The sequence below is a fragment of the Passer montanus genome, unplaced genomic scaffold, assembly GCF_014805655.1.
Source record: "Passer montanus isolate IOZ18808 unplaced genomic scaffold, ASM1480565v1 scaffold69, whole genome shotgun sequence".
NCBI classification, from domain to species: domain Eukaryota; kingdom Metazoa; phylum Chordata; class Aves; order Passeriformes; family Passeridae; genus Passer; species Passer montanus.
This window is the reverse complement of record NW_024372036.1, coordinates 6,631,242-6,650,710: the sequence shown is the minus strand read 5'-3', so window position 1 is coordinate 6,650,710 and position 19,469 is coordinate 6,631,242. Positions and strand designations below refer to the sequence as shown.

Here is a 19,469-nt window from a genome sequence, read left to right as displayed (position 1 = left end):
TTAATTAAATCATCTCTCTGCCTTTATTATTGCACAGGGTTATTTTCTTCCTGGTACAGACTTTGCCCTTGCCTCTGTCTTTGAGATCTCTATTTTGTCACAATCTACAAGTCCCTGACAGGAGGGTGTAGCCAGGTGGGGGTCAGTCTCTTCTCACAGGCAAACAGTGATAGGACTAGGGGACATGATCTTAAGCTTCACCAGGGGAGGTTTAGGTTGGACATTAGGAGGAATTTCTTCACAGAAAGGATAATTAGACATTGGAGCAGGCTGCCCAGGGAAGTGGGCATTAGACATCGGGCTGCCCAGGGAAGTGGTGGAATCACTGTTCCTGGAGGTGTGCTTCAGGAAAGCCTGGACGTGGCACTCAGTGCCATGGTGTGGTTCTTCTCCAGCCTGGGCGATGCCGTGGCTGTGCGATCTCCCCAGCCTGCCGAAGGCCTGAGGGGCCCCGCTGGCCCCTTCCCACCAGCCCCCAGTTCAGCTCTGTGTCTGACGGCTGAAGGAGACACGATGACGGGCAGCTCCCCGCGCACCGCCGGGGAACCTTCCCCCGCTTCCAGCCCATCCAGGGTCCAGCCTCGGCCAGGATCCAGAGCCAGGCAGGATCCAAGCGCGGTCAGGATCGAGCCCCGGCCCGGACCCAGCCCCAGGCTGCAGAGGCCGCGGGCCGGCGGCGAGCGCGCTCCCTCTGCCGGGGACTGGGCCCCAGTGCGCGGCGGCGGCGGCGGCTGGGCGGGCCGGGCTGGGGCGGCCGCTGCGATGAAATTCCCGGGCTCCGTCCTCGTCTCCCTCGTCCTCTTCATGTCCGAGACGGCGGCCGCGCTGTGCCTGAGCGCGGGCTACCGCGACACGGGGGACCGCATGTGGCAGACGCTGACGCTGTTCTTCGCCCTCCTTCCCTGCGCGCTGGTGCAGCTCAGCCTGGTCTTCATCCACCGCGACGTGAGCCGCGACCGCCCGCTGGTGCTGCTGCTGCACCTGCTGCAGCTCGGGCCGCTCGTCAGGTCGGTGAGTCCGCGCCGCCTCCAGCGGGCCGGGGCCGGGGCCGGGGGCGCCCGGAGCCCCCCGGCCTTTGCGCGGGGCGGGCGGGGCCGCTCCCGCCCGGCAGCGCCGGGAGCCGCCGCCGCGTCCTGCCGCAGCTGCGGGGAGCGGTCCTTTGGGAATGCCTCGGGCACGAACCTGCGGGTGACCCCTCAGCACTGCCGGGCAGCGGGGAGCCGCGAGCTCAGCCCCTCCGCGTCCCGCTCTGCGCTGGGTTCCATCCCTGTGGCTTCTTGCAGATGGATGTGTCTGTTCGCTGCTGCCTCATCCACAGCGCTTTGCTCTCAGATCACTCCCAAGAGAGAACGGGAGATTCCTCACTCGGTTGCGAGTTAACAACGATAGTGCCCATCCCATCCGTGCGTCTTGGAGCATCAGTGATGCTCTAGTTTGTCTTTCCTTCCAAACCTGAGCTTCCCGCCCCAATTTGCTTTGGAGATTTTTTCTATTCCAGTTCAATGTCTCACTGAAAGTACCCGTAGGAAAAAAAAAAAAAAAAAGATTAAAAGTTACAGCAATGTGCATTTCCAAGACAATATGTTTCTGGGGAGCATTAATTTTAAATTTATACTCAAATCTTTTATTTAAAAAGAAAGGCAATTAAATGCAGTGTGTATGTAGTAGAGGCTAGGAGAAGTGTCACCAACTTTTTGAACAGTGTGTAAAAGAAAGATTTGTTCACGCTAAGGAAAGGCAAACAGTTTGGATGTTACAAAATATCTAACACTTCAAAAGCATTGACTTCTTCTATAACTATGCATGGATTTTTTTTGCTTGCTTCGTTAATATTTTAAAGATGTGTAAGTTGTGGCATAACAGTTCTGAAAGAGCTCTGATTTTCTAAAAGCTAAGAACAAAATGTTTTTACATTTTTGGAATATAAGAGAGGAACCAAAGAGAAAGAAACTGTCAAAAATTAAGTACATTACTTTTGTTATTCTAAATCAATTTATTGAGGAAAGACAAGGAAAGAATCTAATGTCAAGCCAGAATGGGTGAGGAAGCAGACAAAGGATTTGAGCAACAAGAAGAAATTGAAGGATTTTCTTTTTAATTATATGAAAGAAACCTAGATTTATATTTTTACCTCAACCACCAAGCATTACTTGACTTTCTGTTTCCTTCTCAACATCAAGTTTTCAGTTTACAACACAAACGTTATCTTGTGCAGAACGCAGTTCCTGCTTTCTGGTGAACTCCCAGCTGCAGCCACTGCTGTAAAACTAGTGAGCATATGGAAGCCCTCTCCTCTCCTCTCGTGTGTTGCCAACTCTGCACTTTTTCCTCTGTCAAAGATTTACAAACTTAGCATTTCCCGGCGGTTTGAGATGCTCTGGATGTGCTGCAGCATATTTGTGCTGTGCCAACAGCACAAGTGACTATGGTGCCATAGTCCCCATGGCATCATTTAGGCATGACAAAGTGATGTATGTTGACCTCTCTCTAAAGCCAGGATAACTGGAATTATAATTACTAATTAAATAGATTAGTACGTTCATGCTACCTGAAAAACTTATTGGCTGCTAAAGGCTGGAAGGTCTCTGCAAATTAAAAATTTAATACAAACCAAGCTCTCTTTACTTTTAAGGAAATGTGTCAGTTTGTAGGATACAGCACAAATGTCTGGGAAGACAAAATGATCTGACACAGACAGTAAAGGGTTTTGGGTTTGGGTTTTTTTTTCCTTCCTTGCCTTCTGCAACTAAAGATTGCTTTATCTGTCAGAAGAGGAAACTGATTTCTTCCTGTCAGATACAGCTCTGCACTGTAAATGCTGTTGTGTTTTCAGCACACAAAATACCTTCCCTTTCCCTGCTTTGTACAGGAGGCTTTCTACCCTGGGTGGACTGGCATACACACAAAGTATGGATGATAGCTGGAAGGCAAAGTATATTTTGGTTGTATCATCACTGCACTGGGACTTTTTACTTTTTGTAAGCTGAAAAAGACCATTGTCCTTGGAGGCATTTTACTCCATCCTTTCAGGCAAACCTCTGCTCCTTTGCTCCAGAGAATCCTGCTGCTCTGTCATCTGCTTCCCCCGTGTGAAGTCTGGCTCCATCCTCCCTGCTGGGGCTCTTGTGCCTGCCTGGCACAGCCCAGGGCTGCTTAGGGAGGGCTGGGTCAAATTAGGTCAAATAGGACAGACAGTGGAGCCTCTCCAGGCTCTGTCTGCTTGTGGCAGGGCAATGAAACGTTTAAGAACCTTGAGGCTGTGTGTGATGATATGCTGCAACAGAGAGCTGGCACCTTTGGCAGGCTTTAAAAGAAACTTAACAACAACTTTTTAACTATCTCTGTTTCATTTGGTTTGATACAGAATAATCAGGATTTCTCTGTTCAGACTTAAATACTCAGATATCAGTGCACTGCTTTACCACCAGCCCTTATGTGTCATGTGAGTTTTTCTTCATCATCTTAAAATCTAGATTTTTTTCCCCTTCCTTTTTTCCTTAAAAAAACTCCTTTAGATTTGGGGAATGGTTTTGGAATATCTTGGCAGGGAAGGAGGGTATTTAGCCTTGCAAGCCAAATGATTCAGCCTATTTTGAATCATCCAGTGATGGAAAAAAAGTACTTTCCCTTATAGAACCTTCTTGCATGCCACCACCTTCCCCAAACACCCACACTCCACCTGTTCAGGAGGCACTCGCTGTCCTGCTGCTGCCACTGGGAGGACTAAAATTAGGTAGCATCCCTCTTCCCAGAGAGGACTTTTGGTGTACTGTTCATGTACCCTTTTTTAATTTCTTCTCCCACTCCCTAGGAGTTTCTCTATAAATTCACAGCAATTTGTAGAGCAAAATTCCTATTCCCCTTAGTGGCCTGGCTGTGATCCTTAGGATGCAGGCGTGCCAGAGGCTCTGCAGAGACTTGGCTGGAGCAAAGTGACTGCAGGTTTCTGGGCATCATGGGGATTCCTGCAGCATTTCAGGTCAATGCCACTCCTTATGAATGCACTTGTCTGGATGCTTAAAAGATGTATTTGGGTAGGTTTGGTTTGGTGGTTTTTTTTTTTTGTTGTTTTTTTGTTTTGTTTTTTTTTGCAAAAGGAGATTCTTTTACCACACTATAAATTATAACAGAAGAAATTACTTAAAACAGTAGCCAGTGTCAATGAGAGACTTATTACTTTTTTCTCCAGGGAAGATCATGATGAGCTTTTTGGCTCAGGCTGCTCCTGTGCTAGGGTCTGTCTCTTTCTTCCCTTCATTTGGGTGGCACTTGTAGCACCATGGTCACCTTGAGATTTTAAGCACTGCTGCAATTATAATAGATAATTACTGGATGTAGTTTTTCTGGTGTACTGCTCTACACTTCAGGATTTCTTCTAAGTGCAAATAACTCCTCAGAGAATCAGGGAATTGTTTAATTTGGAAAAGACCTCTAAGATCACAGAGTTCAACTGATAACCCAGCACCATGATGTTCACCACTCAACCATGTCCATGATCACCATATCCACATGCCTTTTGAACATTCCTAGGCATGGTGATTACACCACTTCCCTGGGCAGCTTATTCCAATGCCTGACTGCCCTTTCAGTGAAAAAATCTTTACTAATATCCACCTAAAATTCCCCTGGACCAACTTTACACTATTTCTTCTTGTCATGTCTCTCGTTATCTTGGGAGAAGAGACCAATCCCCACCTCACTACAGCCTCTTGAGGAGTTGTAGAGAGCAATAATGTTCCCCCTGAGCCTCCTTTTGTACTTACCCTTCATGATAGGCACCAGAGAACCCCCTGTTAACTTGCTTGCCCTTTTAAATTCTTCAAGTAATAAAAAGGTCAAGAGCTGAAGTGCAGATACCCAACAAACTGACTTGGCCAGTCAGGGCTTAACACACTGGGGATGTTGGGACTGAGTCTGCTGGATGCAGGGACTCCTCCCACCTGATTTACTGAAGACTGTACTGAAAAACCAACTGGTGTGAGCCTGGCAGTGCTTCTTTCTGGTACCAACTTCATGGAGAGGGAAGTTTGAGTGACTGCAGGTGTCTTTGGAACTCTGTTCCTTGGTGCTCTGTTAGTGCAGTGTGAGCCCAACCTGTTCTGTGTTGGTGAACACAGTCAGAGCAGGGCTGGGTCAGCAGAAGGATGAACTCTTGCAAAACAAATCTCAAGTAAATATAACAGGCCCCTTTATAGAACACTAATGACTGTTTTCCTCAGGTTATAATGGGACAAGGATATAAACAATAGACTTTTTTTTATGGGATGAGGCTTTGTTTCTCAGGGCATAAGGAGAAACAATTACATGTCTCTGTGTACCATGTAGACAGCAGCACAGCAGATGCAGGAGGAAGCTTGCATCTGACTGCCAGAGGAGCTGCTGTTATGGACAAAGTTTGATTCTGTGAGCTGCAGGAAGTAAAAATAAAAAGAAAAAACAAAACCCCCATTTTTTTACAGTCATTCATGTTTTGGGCATCTAATTCTGCAGTTTGAAATCTAATAAGCTCTAATGGTGCCAATACTGTTTCAATGACATTGTGCAGAAATCTTGTCCTTTATGAGTAGTTTCTCTTTGCTGGTGACCTGATTAAAAGTTCAAAATAGAACAGATCTAAAAACTTCCCTTCCTTGTAGGACTTCATTGGCAGACCTCACTGTAGGAGATCCTCCTAGCTTTAAAATTAACAACTCTTGATGTGCCTCCCTCTTTTCCAGATGGAAGAATATGTTTAGACTCTCTTCAGGCTATTTTCTTTCCTTTATTCTTGAGTAGATGTGTTGGGTGTCCATGGTGAGGTGAACAGGAAATCAGTGCGGGTAAAAGGTAGAACAATGAGTGAGGAGCAATCTTTGCCTGATGAAGGTAAGTAAATCTGCAGGACTGATGTCTTTTGCATACGTCTCTGAAGAGAAGGAATTAGTGAAAATTACATATCAGAGACATCTGCTTGTACATTTACAGAGGGTGTGTGTGGATAGGTCTCAAATATTTGTTCTTGAAGGGCTGGTTGAGTGTGGAAAGTTCCCTGTTTTCATTACCTTCTCCCTCTTCACACCACCATTATTTTGCCTGTGTTCCAATCCCACGCATCCATGATTAAAAGAGGGAATGAGGTGCTCACTCTCAGCAAGTATATAAGGGTAGGATTATTCCTCCTACTTACTGTGTAGAAGACAAATGTGTTGGGGCTGAATCACTTTTTGTGGGCACTGTAAGGATCTCTGGAAAAGTATGGCTCTTCTTTCTGCCAGGATATGGCAGCAGAGGAGAAAGCACCATCCTTTTCTTACCTCTTAACTTTCACTGTAGAAAGTAGATCTGGCTTTCCTCAGAGCAATTTTAATTCCTTCAGAGCCTGTGCTGTGGTCAGTGCTTACATGCAGAGGACACAGCCAGCTGCTTGCCTTCTGCTCTTGACATCATATGAAGAGCTCTTGAAGTGGCCCTAAACATCATTGCAGGAGATGGATTGTGCAGAAGTTGGGATCTCTCACTCCTGTCCCTCTGGAGCAGAGCAGCAATGATGGCTTCTGTGGAATTCACCATGCTGCAGGAGCTTGTAACTGTGGGGGAAAGCTGCCATGAAGCAATCCCCTTCTTCTGCATTGTCTCTTAGTTGTGTTTCATGCTAAAAAAGAGCAAGCCAGGTAGTTCATTTAAAGACAAGATGCCCAACCCCCTCAGCATGTACTTCATAGGCAAAGTCACAGTCTGACATAGCAACATGATCTGCATTGATTCTTCATCACAGTTCTGGACCTTTCTCACCTGCATGGTCATTCAAGTGCCTGTGCCCCTCCCACACTATTCCTTAAACTTTTAGATTGATGCTTGTTCTCTCTGTCCAGCAACATGATCTGCGTTGATTCTTCATCACAGTTCTGGACCCTTCTCACCTGCATGGTCATTCAAATGCCTGTGCCCCTCCCACACTCTATTCCTTAAACTTTTAGATTGATGCTTGTTCTCTCTGTCAGCTGCCAGTCTGCTCCTGCTGGAAGCAGTTGCTTGGGCAGTGGCACCAGCTGGATCCTGAGTGCATTTGTTATTTGTCCCAGATGGCTTGACTTCCAGAAACACTCTTGCATGGGCCTGGCAGGGCCTGGGAGAAAATGGGCATCATTATCAATGTAATCTGAAAGCTTGCATGTAGCATTTTTTATTACTCTGTTGTAGTGGTAAAAGGCCCATTTAGCTCTAAGGTTTGCTCATCAGACCATTTATGTTTGCTTTTCTGTATGGACAAAAAATCCCCATCACAAACAATATACTGCTACTTAATACCCAGCTAATAAATAAAAATCAAATGCTTGCTCCAAAACTCAGGGTTTGGTTGGTTATAATGCTTGCTATTGTCAGTAGTCTTATAAATCTGATCTCTTTAATGGGATCACTGCATATTTTTTAGATGGGTCCCTAGACTATATCTGCTTCTAATCACACATGGCAAGAGTTCAGAGCCTGATGGTGAGATCCAGTTTTCCATAATATACTCAGACTTGCCCTCAGCTCAGGGTGAATGCATGGCTGTGAATACTAAATGAGACAAAAATGGTCTGGGATCTTTCTTTTTGGAATAAATCGATTTGTTGGTTTCAGAATCTGTGCTGGCTTCATAAAGCCACAGTGCTTTATTAATTTTTCACACTGTATTTCTGCCTGTATGGGTTCTTTCATGTGGAACAAGATTGACAGGGAGTGAAAAGATTAATGAGGGGAAGACAGAAAGTCACCTCTGTGAATGGAGCATCCAGAGCAGCAGGAATGTTGAATAGCTTTAGTCATAATGAGAGCTGAAGCCTAGTGAATTAGGAATAGTACTACACAATCCCAAAACTGCTCTTCATCTAGAGTGGTTGAAACTTCCTAGTGGTCCAGTTAGAGGAAAAAATGAAGTAAAGTTTATTAAAATAAACAGAAGTAAACTTGTTTTTTCTTCTTCCTTCCCCTTCATCTTGTGATTTCACCTGTTCCTTCCTTGTTGTTACTTCCTAGACAAGGGTGAATATTTCCCGGTGTGTTTTGGGTCCTGCGTGATGCCCAAGCCTGCCCCTCACACCTTCATACCCAAGTAGTTCTCTTAGAAGACAACTACTCTTCATGAGTAAACTTCATGAAAACTCTGAACTAGTTTTCATAAATTTTTAGCCAGTTAAAAAACAATCATTGGAAGGAGGTTGCGGAAGATGCTGCTCTTTCCTTGCAGATATCTCTCTGGGGCTGTTATCTTCTTATACACTCCAGGAGCCAGATTGTTGTTGTTGCTGCAGCATTTTCTGGAGACAACCTTTTCTGTTCTCTCCAGAATGTATGGATTTGTCTCTGCGTGTGGGTGAATGCAGCAAATAGTGTAACAATATGTAATTTATGAGTAGAAGCGTATGTGCTGGTACCAGATTGTTCCTTGGGAGTTAGTTGGCAGTAAGTTAGACCTTGATAAACAAGAGGGTTTGGCTCCCACTGTGTTTAAAGTATGAAGAGCTGCAGCAACTGGAAAGACTGCATCTTCTTTGTTAGAATCTTTTTTGCCAGATTATATTTAATATTTCTTTAACAGTACAGTAAACATAAACCCTCTTAAGAACTAAAGCTCCTATTCTTGTGCGTTTTTAGAAAAATGATGTTGACTTCAAGGGTTGTGAGGCTCAAAGCTGCTTCTTTTCACTGGTCTGGCATTTTACTGGTGTTTTGAACCATTGCTTGGTTAAGTTTGGAGGTGTGTGCACCTGCTTGTACCCCGAGCTTCTCCCTTCAGATGTTTTAAGGCAAAGGTGTGAAAAGTGGGTTCATTGCCACGTCCCATTAGCATGTCACAGATGTATCAGTATAAAGAAAAAAACATGAGAATCTGAAGAAACACACTTCCAATTTGGGTCCTGGGTTTGACATCCTTATAGTGGATGAGCAGTTTAAGGACTTTAATGGGACAGCAGAGAACAAGAGCAGCTCATAGAAAATAATTAAACCTCCTCCCAAGTCTAAGTACCACAAGCAGCCCAAAGGGCCCTGCCAGGTTCCTGCCCTCTAATAACATGTAATTCCTATTTCAAATAATGAAATCTGTCATATTCCAAGTTCACCAGGAGGAGAAAACCTACAGGCTTTGCTCTATGAAAAAATAGCTTAGGACTTAGTATGTTATTGCTTAGAATACCAGGAAGTGGAGATACCTTTCCTTCTTTCATTTTTCCCTGTTACTCTATCCACTTGTTTGCTTGTAGGTGTGTGGAAGCCCTTTATATTTACTTCCGTGCTGGCAGAGTTGAAGATCCCTATGTCAGCATCACAAAGAAGAGGCAGATGCCCAAGGATGGGTACTCAGAAGAAATAGAGAAGGAAGTGGGACAGGCTGAAGGCAAGCTGTGCACACACAGGTCTGCGTTCAGCAGGGCCTCGGTGATCCAGGCGTTCCTCGGCTCAGCGCCCCAGCTCACGCTCCAGCTCTACATCTGTGTCCTGCAGCAGGAGATCACGGTTGCCAGAAGTAGGTGGAGCTGTTGCTTTTTGGTCTTTGGGTGGGAGGGAAGTCAGTTGTAGCTGCCCTGCACAAGAACCAAGAATTCTGCAATGGGTTTCGATGGGTTTCGTCTCCCTGATAGCTTTTGATGGTGATGTTGTTTTTGAGTTTATATCGTCTCCTGCACAAGAACCAAGCATTCTGTAATGGGTTTTGTCTCCCTGATAGCTTTTGATGGTGATGTTGTTTTTGAGTTTATATCGTCATGTTTTAGACTATGACACCTTCTGTAGCACACTTGGATTGGTGTAAAAACATTGATTTGATAAAGTGACCATTATGGTATGAGAGGGAGGCAGCTGGAGGGACCAAGCTGTTTTCATGAAGAATTACCTCTGTTCCATTTTGGTTTTTGAGCAAAACTTTCTGGAAAATTCTTTGGGGTACACTGCAGAGCATGTTTTGTCATGCTGCCTCAGGGAAGACATACTTTCAGGAATGCAGTTTTAAATATGAGCTGAGAACATGAACTGTCTTTACTTGTGCCACACTCTGATTCTGGAGTCGAAAGGCAGGACTCAGTAAGCTGCTGTGCAACTGTGGTCATCTCATCTCTGGACCCAAGCTGTTAAGCCTTCACCAACATGGGCTTACCAGGACTCATCTGCCTTGCTGTGGAACTCTGCATCTTACTTCCATGATATGCTCTTGGTTTTCTGGCTCACTGTTGAATGGAGAACCATCTCCAGCTGGTCACGGGACACAGAGCTTTTCAGTGTGAGAAAGGACTTTGGCACCTGTGTGAACTTGAAGGAAGTGGAAGGTGCATTTACACTGAAACACTAAATAGCTCTTGTATCTCTAAAGCCCTGAGAGGATCTTTACCAGCTTCACAGCTAGGGAGGCTGAGGCTGAGGTGACAAGTTAATAATGGAAATAAAGTAATATAATAATAATAATAATAATAATAATAATAATAATAATAACAATAATAACAGTAGTAGAAGGGGAGAGAGAGGGGTGAGAGGGGTGGAGGGAGAGAGAGGAAAAAGAATAAAGCCCAAGAAAGACAAGTGATGCACAAACCACCCCGCAGCATCGATTGGCTCCTCCCAGACAACTCTCCCCAGTTCATACACTGAGCATGATACCAATGGTATGCAATATCCCTCTGGATAGTTTGGGTCATCTGTTCTGGCTGTGCTTCTTCACAGCTTCTTGTGTACTTCTTCACTGGCAGAGCATGGGGAACTGAAGAGTCCTTGACTTAAAGCACTGCTGAGCAACAGCTAAAACAGTGTGTTATCAACATTATTCTCATACTGAATCCAAACTCAGTGCTGTATCAGCTACTAGAAAAAAACAATTAACTCTACCCCAGCCAAAACCAGAACATCGTAGCTGTAGTTTCTTGGAACACATTACGCCTTCCAGTTCCTGAGTTAGACATTACTCCTTCAAGTCCCTGAGTTCTTCATAACTAAGGTAGGTCTTTCAAATAACCATGGCATTTGTGATGTGGGTTGGGGACAGCATGGTTGAATCCTTTGCTGAATGGTGCAATTAGAAAAATCTCCAGTCACTTTGCTGTAGGTGGCATTTACTTAAGAAAGGTCACCTTTTTATTTGTCTTTCTTTTATTACTGATTTTGACCTTACTGGTCATGATTTCCAAAGAAAAGTTCTGTGTTCTAGACGATCAGATAATTGCGTATTTAATAATCATTTGTAAGGCTCTATTGCTTCTAGCTTTTTCAGTCTCTGCTGAGATAAGTTGTAATCACAAACTTATAACTGACACTCCCTGAGTGAAATGACCAAAGATAAGCTGGCTCACCGGAGAGTTTGGTGAACCCACTTTCAAATGCAGCAGTTATTTCATGCTTCCCAGGAGCATCTCCATACAGATGTAATTCTAAAATACAGAAATGCAAAGAAAAAAAAGGTGTTAGGAATGGTGTCAATGTCTGCTACAGCTCATTCATCAGAAAAATAAGAGTCCTAGCCATATTCTTGTTGTGTGTATCCTAGCTGCTGATACACTGAAACTTCCTGCAATCTCTTCATCCAGCCAGCCCAGTTCTTATTCCACACTTCAGATGTCTTCAGCTTCCCTGTTCTTTGACACTGGTCCTTCAAATTTCAGGCTCTCTTCCATTTGCACCTGCTATAATTCTTAGTGTCTTGTATTTTGATTTCCACGTGTTTTGTCTTGTCTCCTCATCAGTCTGTTATTTTTCTGGATTCTATGCACCCTGTCATTCTGTGTAAATTCTGCTTGTTCAGGGTAATGAGATCAGTATGACTTGAGAACCTGAAGCTGTTTACAATCATGCTGGGGGCATGGCATGTCCCTTTCAAATCTGTTTGAAACTCCTTATTACTTCCAGTGTTGGCTTGAACACTTCTGAAAAGAGCATGCATCCTTGCCCAGCCCTTGGTCAGTCAGAGCCAAGCTGCAAATTTCTTGTGTATTTCATGGCGTTCATGAATTTCTCTGAATGCTTTCTTCTGGATTATTGGGGTCTTGCCAGTGTCTGGCATTTTTCAAAATTGTCATTTCATAGTCTGCCAAGAATGTAAGATCAAGACAACCAGAGAGCTGCAAAAGCAGGACCAACTCTTGAGGTTAGTGATGAGCAACATACACTTTGGTGACTGCTTATCATGAAAAGTGTAGAAGTTTTGGATGTAATATAACATTGGAAACCCACATGTATTAGCCTAATCTGGGTCCTAGTTCTATTTTGTACACATGTCACTATATTATCTAGAATAGATTTCATTGGTACTTGTGAGGTAGCTCATCTAGAGCATCATTTGCCGTCTTAGCAGCTTCTGAAGTGGGAAGGACCAGGTCTTGAAAGGACTTGAGATGTAATAACAAAACACAACAAATCAGTGCCTCCCTGGATGATTCTGTGAGTGTCCACCTCTGATTTGTAAGAAAAAGCCTTTTGGGAAGAGGAAGAAGAGAAGAGCCACCTTTATAAGGACTGTTGGAGGACTTGGAAATGTTCCAGGGGAAAATACTTTGCCTTTTAAATTTACATTTCGTTGCCTGCTCAGGATAAGTAAAAGCAACAGTGTCACCCTCTGCTATTTCTCTTTGTGATTGTTTCAAACCATCTTTCTCACAGAGTTAAAAATTATGTTTGAACTGAAGGTTTGGTGACAATGAGCTTTTAGGAAAGGAGTAGGACTGGATTAGTGTATTAAATCAGAGTCAGCATGACTTGTGTTCTATCAATGGAAAAATGCCTCTTTTGAAGGCTTGAATTTGTAAGATAGGTTTGAGATTAATATAGATTCCCTAAAGTGAAAATGGGGAATAAGATCAATATTTCAGCTTGTCAAAGCAGAAAGCAAGCAGAGTTCCAGCACAGCAGCACTCAGTCCCCAGTGGGTACATCTTTATGTTCCTTTAACTCTGAGAACATTCTTTTGCTTCATTAGCTGCTGGAATTTATGTTCTTGCACAGCTTAAAACTACAGGAAAGACTGTAAAAAGCCATAGGACATCAAGCAACATTCTTGACTGAACTCATCTGCTCTTCTGCTTTCAGCTGATGTTTTTCCAAGACATAACAATTAAAAATGCCCAGCTCTTTTGCACATAGGTTTATTGTCACATGCTTATTTTAAGTCATTTTCGGAGACATTATTCAGTGTTGTAAGAAAGATGTAAAAGCTACTGACTACCTACTAACAATTTCAACATAAACATTTTCAGAGAATATATGCACCACCAAACTGGCAGGTACAAAATTACATTATAAAATGATAAATGCTTTTCATCTTACTGAATGCCTTGGAAAATTAGATATAAAGACTTAATTCTTTTCCAAAGTAATTCAGAGGTGTTTTTGGGTCATAATGGAAAAGAGATTAGCTGAAATGATAGAGAAAATTCTCTTAGAAAGTTGTTAGAGGTCTTAAAATATACTTGTTTCTTCCAAAGGATTGCTTAGAAATTAGTGACTTATAATTAGAAAAAAGCTGAAACCCTGATAATTTTGGCCATATAGCTACAGCAAAACAGAGAATCCAGTTTATTTGTAGGATACAAATGTTTATTTGTAGAATATTGGCACACAAACTAATTGAAGGCTGCAGAAAACACTGGTTGCTAAGCATTGCAAGTGTAATTGACATAATTAAGAATTCCGAACTCTAATTATTTTATCTGAGGCAATATCAGCTATTCAACAGGTTAGTAAAAACTGTGAATAAATATTTATATAATTGTGTATGCAAATACAAAAAAAAAACCTGTGGGCAGTTAGCACTTTGTTTGTTCTCTGTGTTCAGTATTCATGTACATTTGTACCTACTTAATACGGCAAGACAGGACACCCTCCTGCAGTGCCAGGTAACATCTGGTCTCTGCCTTCACTTTCTGCAGAATTTAAATGTGAAACCTTCCTTTCAGGGATTCTGGGTAGATAGGAGGTACTGAAAATTGATCTGAATTTAAAGACATTTTTAATAGGAATGTTTTTTTAAATGCATGATACAGATGGGTGTATAAAGAAAATTGATGTATAGGGAAACACAGTACAGGCAGGTGAGTAAATATCTCTCTACACAGAGATATGTGGACAGTGCTGGGTTTAAATTCCTTCAGCTTTCAATTTTGAGCTGCATCACATACCTTTTTTGTGATTTGCTTTGACACAGAACTTCATAAGCACCAAGTTATCTGCATGTCCAAGTTACTCCAAAGTTTCAGCTTCTATTTTGCAGTTTTTCATCTGTATGGAAAGAGAGTAGCACCCTGTGCCTTATGGAGTACTGTAGGAGTTTGGGAGCAAGTTGGATACTGTAATGTCTGAGCTGTGAAATTACCAAGGCCTGCCTGTGTATGAACAGCCCTGGGCACGGGGAGGAGGGACAGACACTTATGACTGCTAAGTGCCTTCTTTTTCTTACCAGCTTCCTGAATAAATATCCAACAGGGACCAAAATAGGAGGTAGGATTAGGGTAATGTGCTGGGTTTGACTGGGGTAGAGTTCATTTCCTTCACACAGATATGGGCTGGGAATGGCTCCCGTGGCATTACATCCTGCTGGGAATCCCCAGGAGCGCAGTGACAATGACTGCACCTGCACTCCCCTGATGCAATGTCTGCTGCTAAGCTGAAGGTCCTGCTTTGTCTTTTCTCTTTGTAGGTATTTTTATGGTGCTTTCTCTCCTGTCGATCGTTTACGGCGCCTTACGCTGCAACATCCTGGCCATTAAGATAAAGTATGATGATTACAATGTCCGTGTGAAACCTGCTGCCTACCTCTGCATATTCCTGTGGAGGAGCTTTGAGATCGCCACACGGGTCACGGTGCTGGTGCTTTTTGGTTCAGTCCTTCAAATCTGGGTTTTCGTCGTCGTGCTACTGAACTTCTTAGGTTTCTTCTTCTACCCCTGGATTCTCTTCTGGCTTAGCAAGTCACCATTTCCTGAGAACATAGAGAAGGAATTGAGCAGAGTGGGCACAACCATCGTCCTGTGCCTGCTCACGTTCCTGTATGCTGGCATTAACATGTTCTGCTGGTCGGCAGCACAGGTGGAGCTCAGTGACCCTGACTTGATTAGCAAATCCCAGAACTGGTACCGCATGACCGTGTACTACATCGTGCGGCTGACGGAGAACGCCTTCCTCCTGCTGATGTGGTACATTTACAGAACAGACTTCTACCTCTATGTCTGTGCCCCAATGTTGTTCCTGCAGCTCCTGATAGGTTACTGCATGGGCATCTTCTTCATGTTGGTGTTCTACCAGTTCTGTCACCCCTGCAAAAAACTTTTCTCCTCCAGCATTACCGAAGCTTTGCTGTCCTGTTTCCAGATCCTCCACTTTATTTGTCAGCATCACAAATCCACTCTACTGACAGGCAAGGTGGCGATGAAATCTCCTGAAAATACTGATGAAGCACGGGGCAGTAGCAAGACAATAGATTCTCAAAACAGGAGTATTCATCAAAGTGTTTCTTCCAATGCCTAGTACAACTGGAAGCAAGTAGGTGCCTTTGGAAGGTGGCAGATCACCTGCTGGGAGCAACGTGTATCTTAGACATTGTGTCTTGTGGGTAGGATTTCTTTCTTGCACATGTAGCACTGCATGATGGCTGACATGCCTGTTTTTGTGGACAGCAGTGTATGAGTATTCGTGTTTGTGTAAGGAGAGCAATCGTTGTTTGTAGATTTCTATTTCAGAGCATTTTTGCACATAGGTTTATTGTCACATACTTATTTTAAGTCATTATTGGAGACATCATTCAGAAACTGTCCTGATGCTCACCTTACTCAGGAAGTCTGAGGATGGAAGGCAGTGACTTTTATTTCAGATAGGAAGTCCCACGGCATGTCACCCTAGCATGGAAACAGAGCTTAGACCTGGACTATGTATGGATTGTAGCTGTGGTCTGCTTTGATCAAATTGCAGACTATTTTACACGCTAATCAGTGTAATAAGATAATACTTCTCTCAGTGGTAGAAGAATTGGACTTGCACAACGCACTGTAGTCTGGGTTGCCATGAAACAGCCAATTAGCCAGCACTGAAACAGAAATGGGACTGTTACTGAGGAGGGACAGAGGGGTTATTGGCTTTGCACTGTTTCACCCTTCATGTTTACTGCTTGTTAGTAAGGGAATTAAATTGAACACATTAATTGTGATGTTCTGGAATAGCTTATTTTTCTTTCATTATTATTTCTTTAATACTTTGTGATGTTTTGTTGTCAGGGTCGTGATCACTTTATATAAATATCTAGAGGCTGGGCAGACAATGTGTACCAGCCACGTAGGTGCTCTCCAGTGCACATATGCAGGGAGTGACTCACCCCATCTCAAAATGTAGGTGAAAAGAATCACTCTCTGGTGACCTGTTACCCAGTGTTAACCAGATGCCTTCACAATTAGTTCTGACTATCTGATTTTAGATGGCTGAAGTTAGAGAGATGAGCACTACCCTGATCGTCGGGGGCTTGGTAGTGCACCATGTAGGCAGCTCATTGACCTTTTGGACTGGATAAAAGACACTGATTCCTTATTTTTGAGCTGTGATTTGTTATGATTAGTTTAATATCATTAATTCAAAACCCTCTGACTTTACCTCAGAAGTATCACAACCCTGGTAATGAAGTCTGAAAGAGAAAATTGAAGACATTGACTTTTTGTTCTCAGCAGTACATCACCGCAAATAAAAGTGTTTCTGTATTTTCCAAATTTCTGAGAAAGCTTCAGCAGATGAACACACAAGAATTTAGTGAAAATACACAGACCCATATGTATTTTCACAAATTAAGTGAAAGCATTTTGCACTTTGTTTGCTTAGCACCTTCCTAACATTTCTTTTGAGTGTTTCACATTATGGCTGCTCGTGGAAACAAATAACTGATGACCAAAGCGTCTCCCAGTGCTTGAAGCTTAGCCTCCATTCTGTCCTCATGCAGGATGTGAAGCTCCTAGTAGGGATGACATCAGCATAATTGCTTTAGAAGTGTCTCAAACTCAGGTCTGGGGTCATTTTTAATGAAATATGTCACCTGCAGTGCTGCAAAGACATAACCTGTTTCTATTTTTTTCTTTACTACAGTGTAAATGAATGTCTTCATATTTCAGTTTTATTATGGTATTATGTTTTCATTTTGATTAATGTGTGTCTATGTATGGTATGTGTATGTAGATGTCATTAAATTATTGGTGGGTGGTAATGGGATTTTTGGCGTGATTTTGCCATGGGAATGTGCCTCATATCTGGGGAAGACACCAAACACCTCTATTCTAATTTCTCTGAGGAGAATAGAATAGTGAAGTGACTCCTTGAAGACACGACTGTGTTTCTCTGTACCTTTGTATGTAAAACTACAGTATAGAATTTCTCTGTGCTTTTCTAGTTGTAAAAGACTATTGCTTCTTGGTTTTCAGTAGTGAGTTAAAGGAGCAAGGGAGAATGTAACCTTTTCTTCCAACCTTGTGGAGTTCAGCCCACAGGCTCAAATTTTCTGGTGTTCTTAGCCAAAACTGAGTATCTGTCATTATAGCTGGACACTCATGAATATCAATAATCAGGGAATTACAGTGGCTGCCTATCTACAGATGTACCCAGGTCAGAAACATTAGTCTTTGGGAGAAAATTTAAAAAGTAACTTCATATGTAGTAGTACTTCATATCTAAGGAGAGAGCCTAAAGCAGAGTTTGGAGACTGTAAGTGGTGGCGCAGTTGTGATTGTGCCATTTGGAAACAGTGAAAGCTTCACAAACCTCAGCCAGGTACGTGCTGCAGTGAAGGCAAATGTAGGAGAGTTACAGAGCCAGGAGCCCAGGATGAATACACAGTGAGTGCCATTAAACCTCACAGAAGACTGTATATGCATATTTAGAGTGTGTGTCATATTACTTCTTATTTTTATACCAGTTTCCTGAAGTGCATGCATAGGGAGCTGAATGTTTAAATCACTGTTATGAGAGGACAAAAATAGTTTATATGTATTCTATTACTGTCCTATGGTTTTGCCTTAGTTGTGCAGAATAACCAAATACAGTTCAAGCACTCCACCAGCACGAGGGGCTGTTGCCTGTGCAGTGCCTGCTGTCACCATGGCGTGGGGTGGTTTATCCAGCTGTGCTGCCACTGCTGGTGGAAAGGTGCAGGAGGGAGTCGGAGACACGATGCTATCTTAGACCAGGGTTTGAAGGGAGCAGCTGGTTTTTCTGAAGTGTGCTGTAAAGCTGGGAGAGGCAGTTTTTCTCCAGAGAATGGCAATCTGGAGGGTGTTGTTATCAGTGCACACAGTGGCTGCATGGAGAGGACAGTGAGTACAGAGTGTGTCTGTGTAGGAATGAGTGATCTCTTGCTGCAAGTTCACTGTGCTTTTGTTCTCCTCTATGAATGTTCTCCTCTGTGTGTTTAGGGTTTAGGGCTACTGCTGAAAACTCTACTCTTTTGAGTAGTCCTGAGTCACACAAAGGATGGCTCAGCAAGGGTTATTTGTGTGTATAAGAGTATACAAGATCTGACACATGGGTTTTCTTTTATACTTGTAAAACAGCACTAATTAAAATGTTGAAACTATCCCTCAAGTTGTGTTGGTGTCACTTCTTCATGTGCTGCTTTCAAGAAATCCAAAGTAAAGGTAACAGAGCTCATTGTCATCTGTCACCGCACAGCAGCAGCGATGTTTTCAAGAAGACCTGAGAGAAGAATTAATCTGTGATTGATTTAGGAGCCCTTTACCCCCACGCTTCCATTGCTGTTCAGAAGAACATTTTGTAAGAGGGGGGGCAGTTCAAGAGGCCAGTGTTTTATGGAACAAGATTAGTATAGATTATTCATTGTCAGTATGAGAATCTTTGCTGGTTTACATTGAAAATTGGGAGGAAATTGTTACCTTATAGAGAATATTTTAACTTCTTCTCTGCACACTTTTTTTACATTGATCTGGATTCACCATATACTTATATTTGACCCTGGGAGTATCTAGCAAATTCAGTGCTGAGGACTTTTGTGGAGGGATAGGAATGCACAAAAATTTTGCAGCACATGTAAGTGTTTCTAAATTTAAATAGATAAAATAGACACATATTTTTAAAATATGGTGTTATAAGATACATTGTAACAAATTGTAATGTGTGTACATTGCTTACATAGCACTGAGAAAAGATTTTAGAAGTCCTGGTGGTGACTGACACTACTGTGTACTAGTAAGTGGCACTCCCTGTAACATAGACTTGGTGGATACTTGGGACTGCTAAACTGCAATTTTAATTTTAATTTTAATTTTTTTTCATTCAGAAGTAGTTCTTTTATTTTTTCCCATAGTAGCTGATAATATCTTGCATAAAACAATGAACCATTTCCTATCACTTTTTACCTATTTGGATGTCTTATGTATCAAAGAAAATACGGCTTTGAATTCAGATGTTTGCAAGTCAGACATCATAATCTTGTATTTTAAAATGAAGTTGTAGTGAGTGCCTCAGCTCAGTTGGGAATCATCACAGAAATA

At 42.8% G+C, this 19,469-nt stretch overlaps 1 protein-coding gene across 1 annotated transcript; it reads left to right on the top strand.

Moving 5' to 3' along the window:
- The first annotated feature begins 2 nt into the window (after window positions 1-2).
- Window positions 3-18,535, top strand: XK (X-linked Kx blood group). The gene is made up of 3 exons (XM_039729451.1): window positions 3-1,007; window positions 9,225-9,487; window positions 14,633-18,535. The coding sequence occupies exons 1-3, from the start codon at window positions 376-378 to the stop codon at window positions 15,457-15,459; spliced, it is 1,722 nt and encodes a 573-aa protein (XP_039585385.1). The 5' UTR covers window positions 3-375; the 3' UTR covers window positions 15,460-18,535.
- Window positions 18,536-19,469: the final 934 nt, after the last annotated feature.

Coding starts and splice junctions, on each gene's coding strand:
- XK (XM_039729451.1), top strand. CDS start 376: ATGGTGTGGTTCTTCTCCAGCCTGGGCGATGCCGTGGCTGTGCGATCT. Junction 1,008..9,224: donor CAGCTCGGGCCGCTCGTCAG/GTCGGTGAGTCC, acceptor GTTTGCTTGTAG/GTGTGTGGAAGCCCTTTATA. Junction 9,488..14,632: donor GGAGATCACGGTTGCCAGAA/GTAGGTGGAGCT, acceptor TTCTCTTTGTAG/GTATTTTTATGGTGCTTTCT.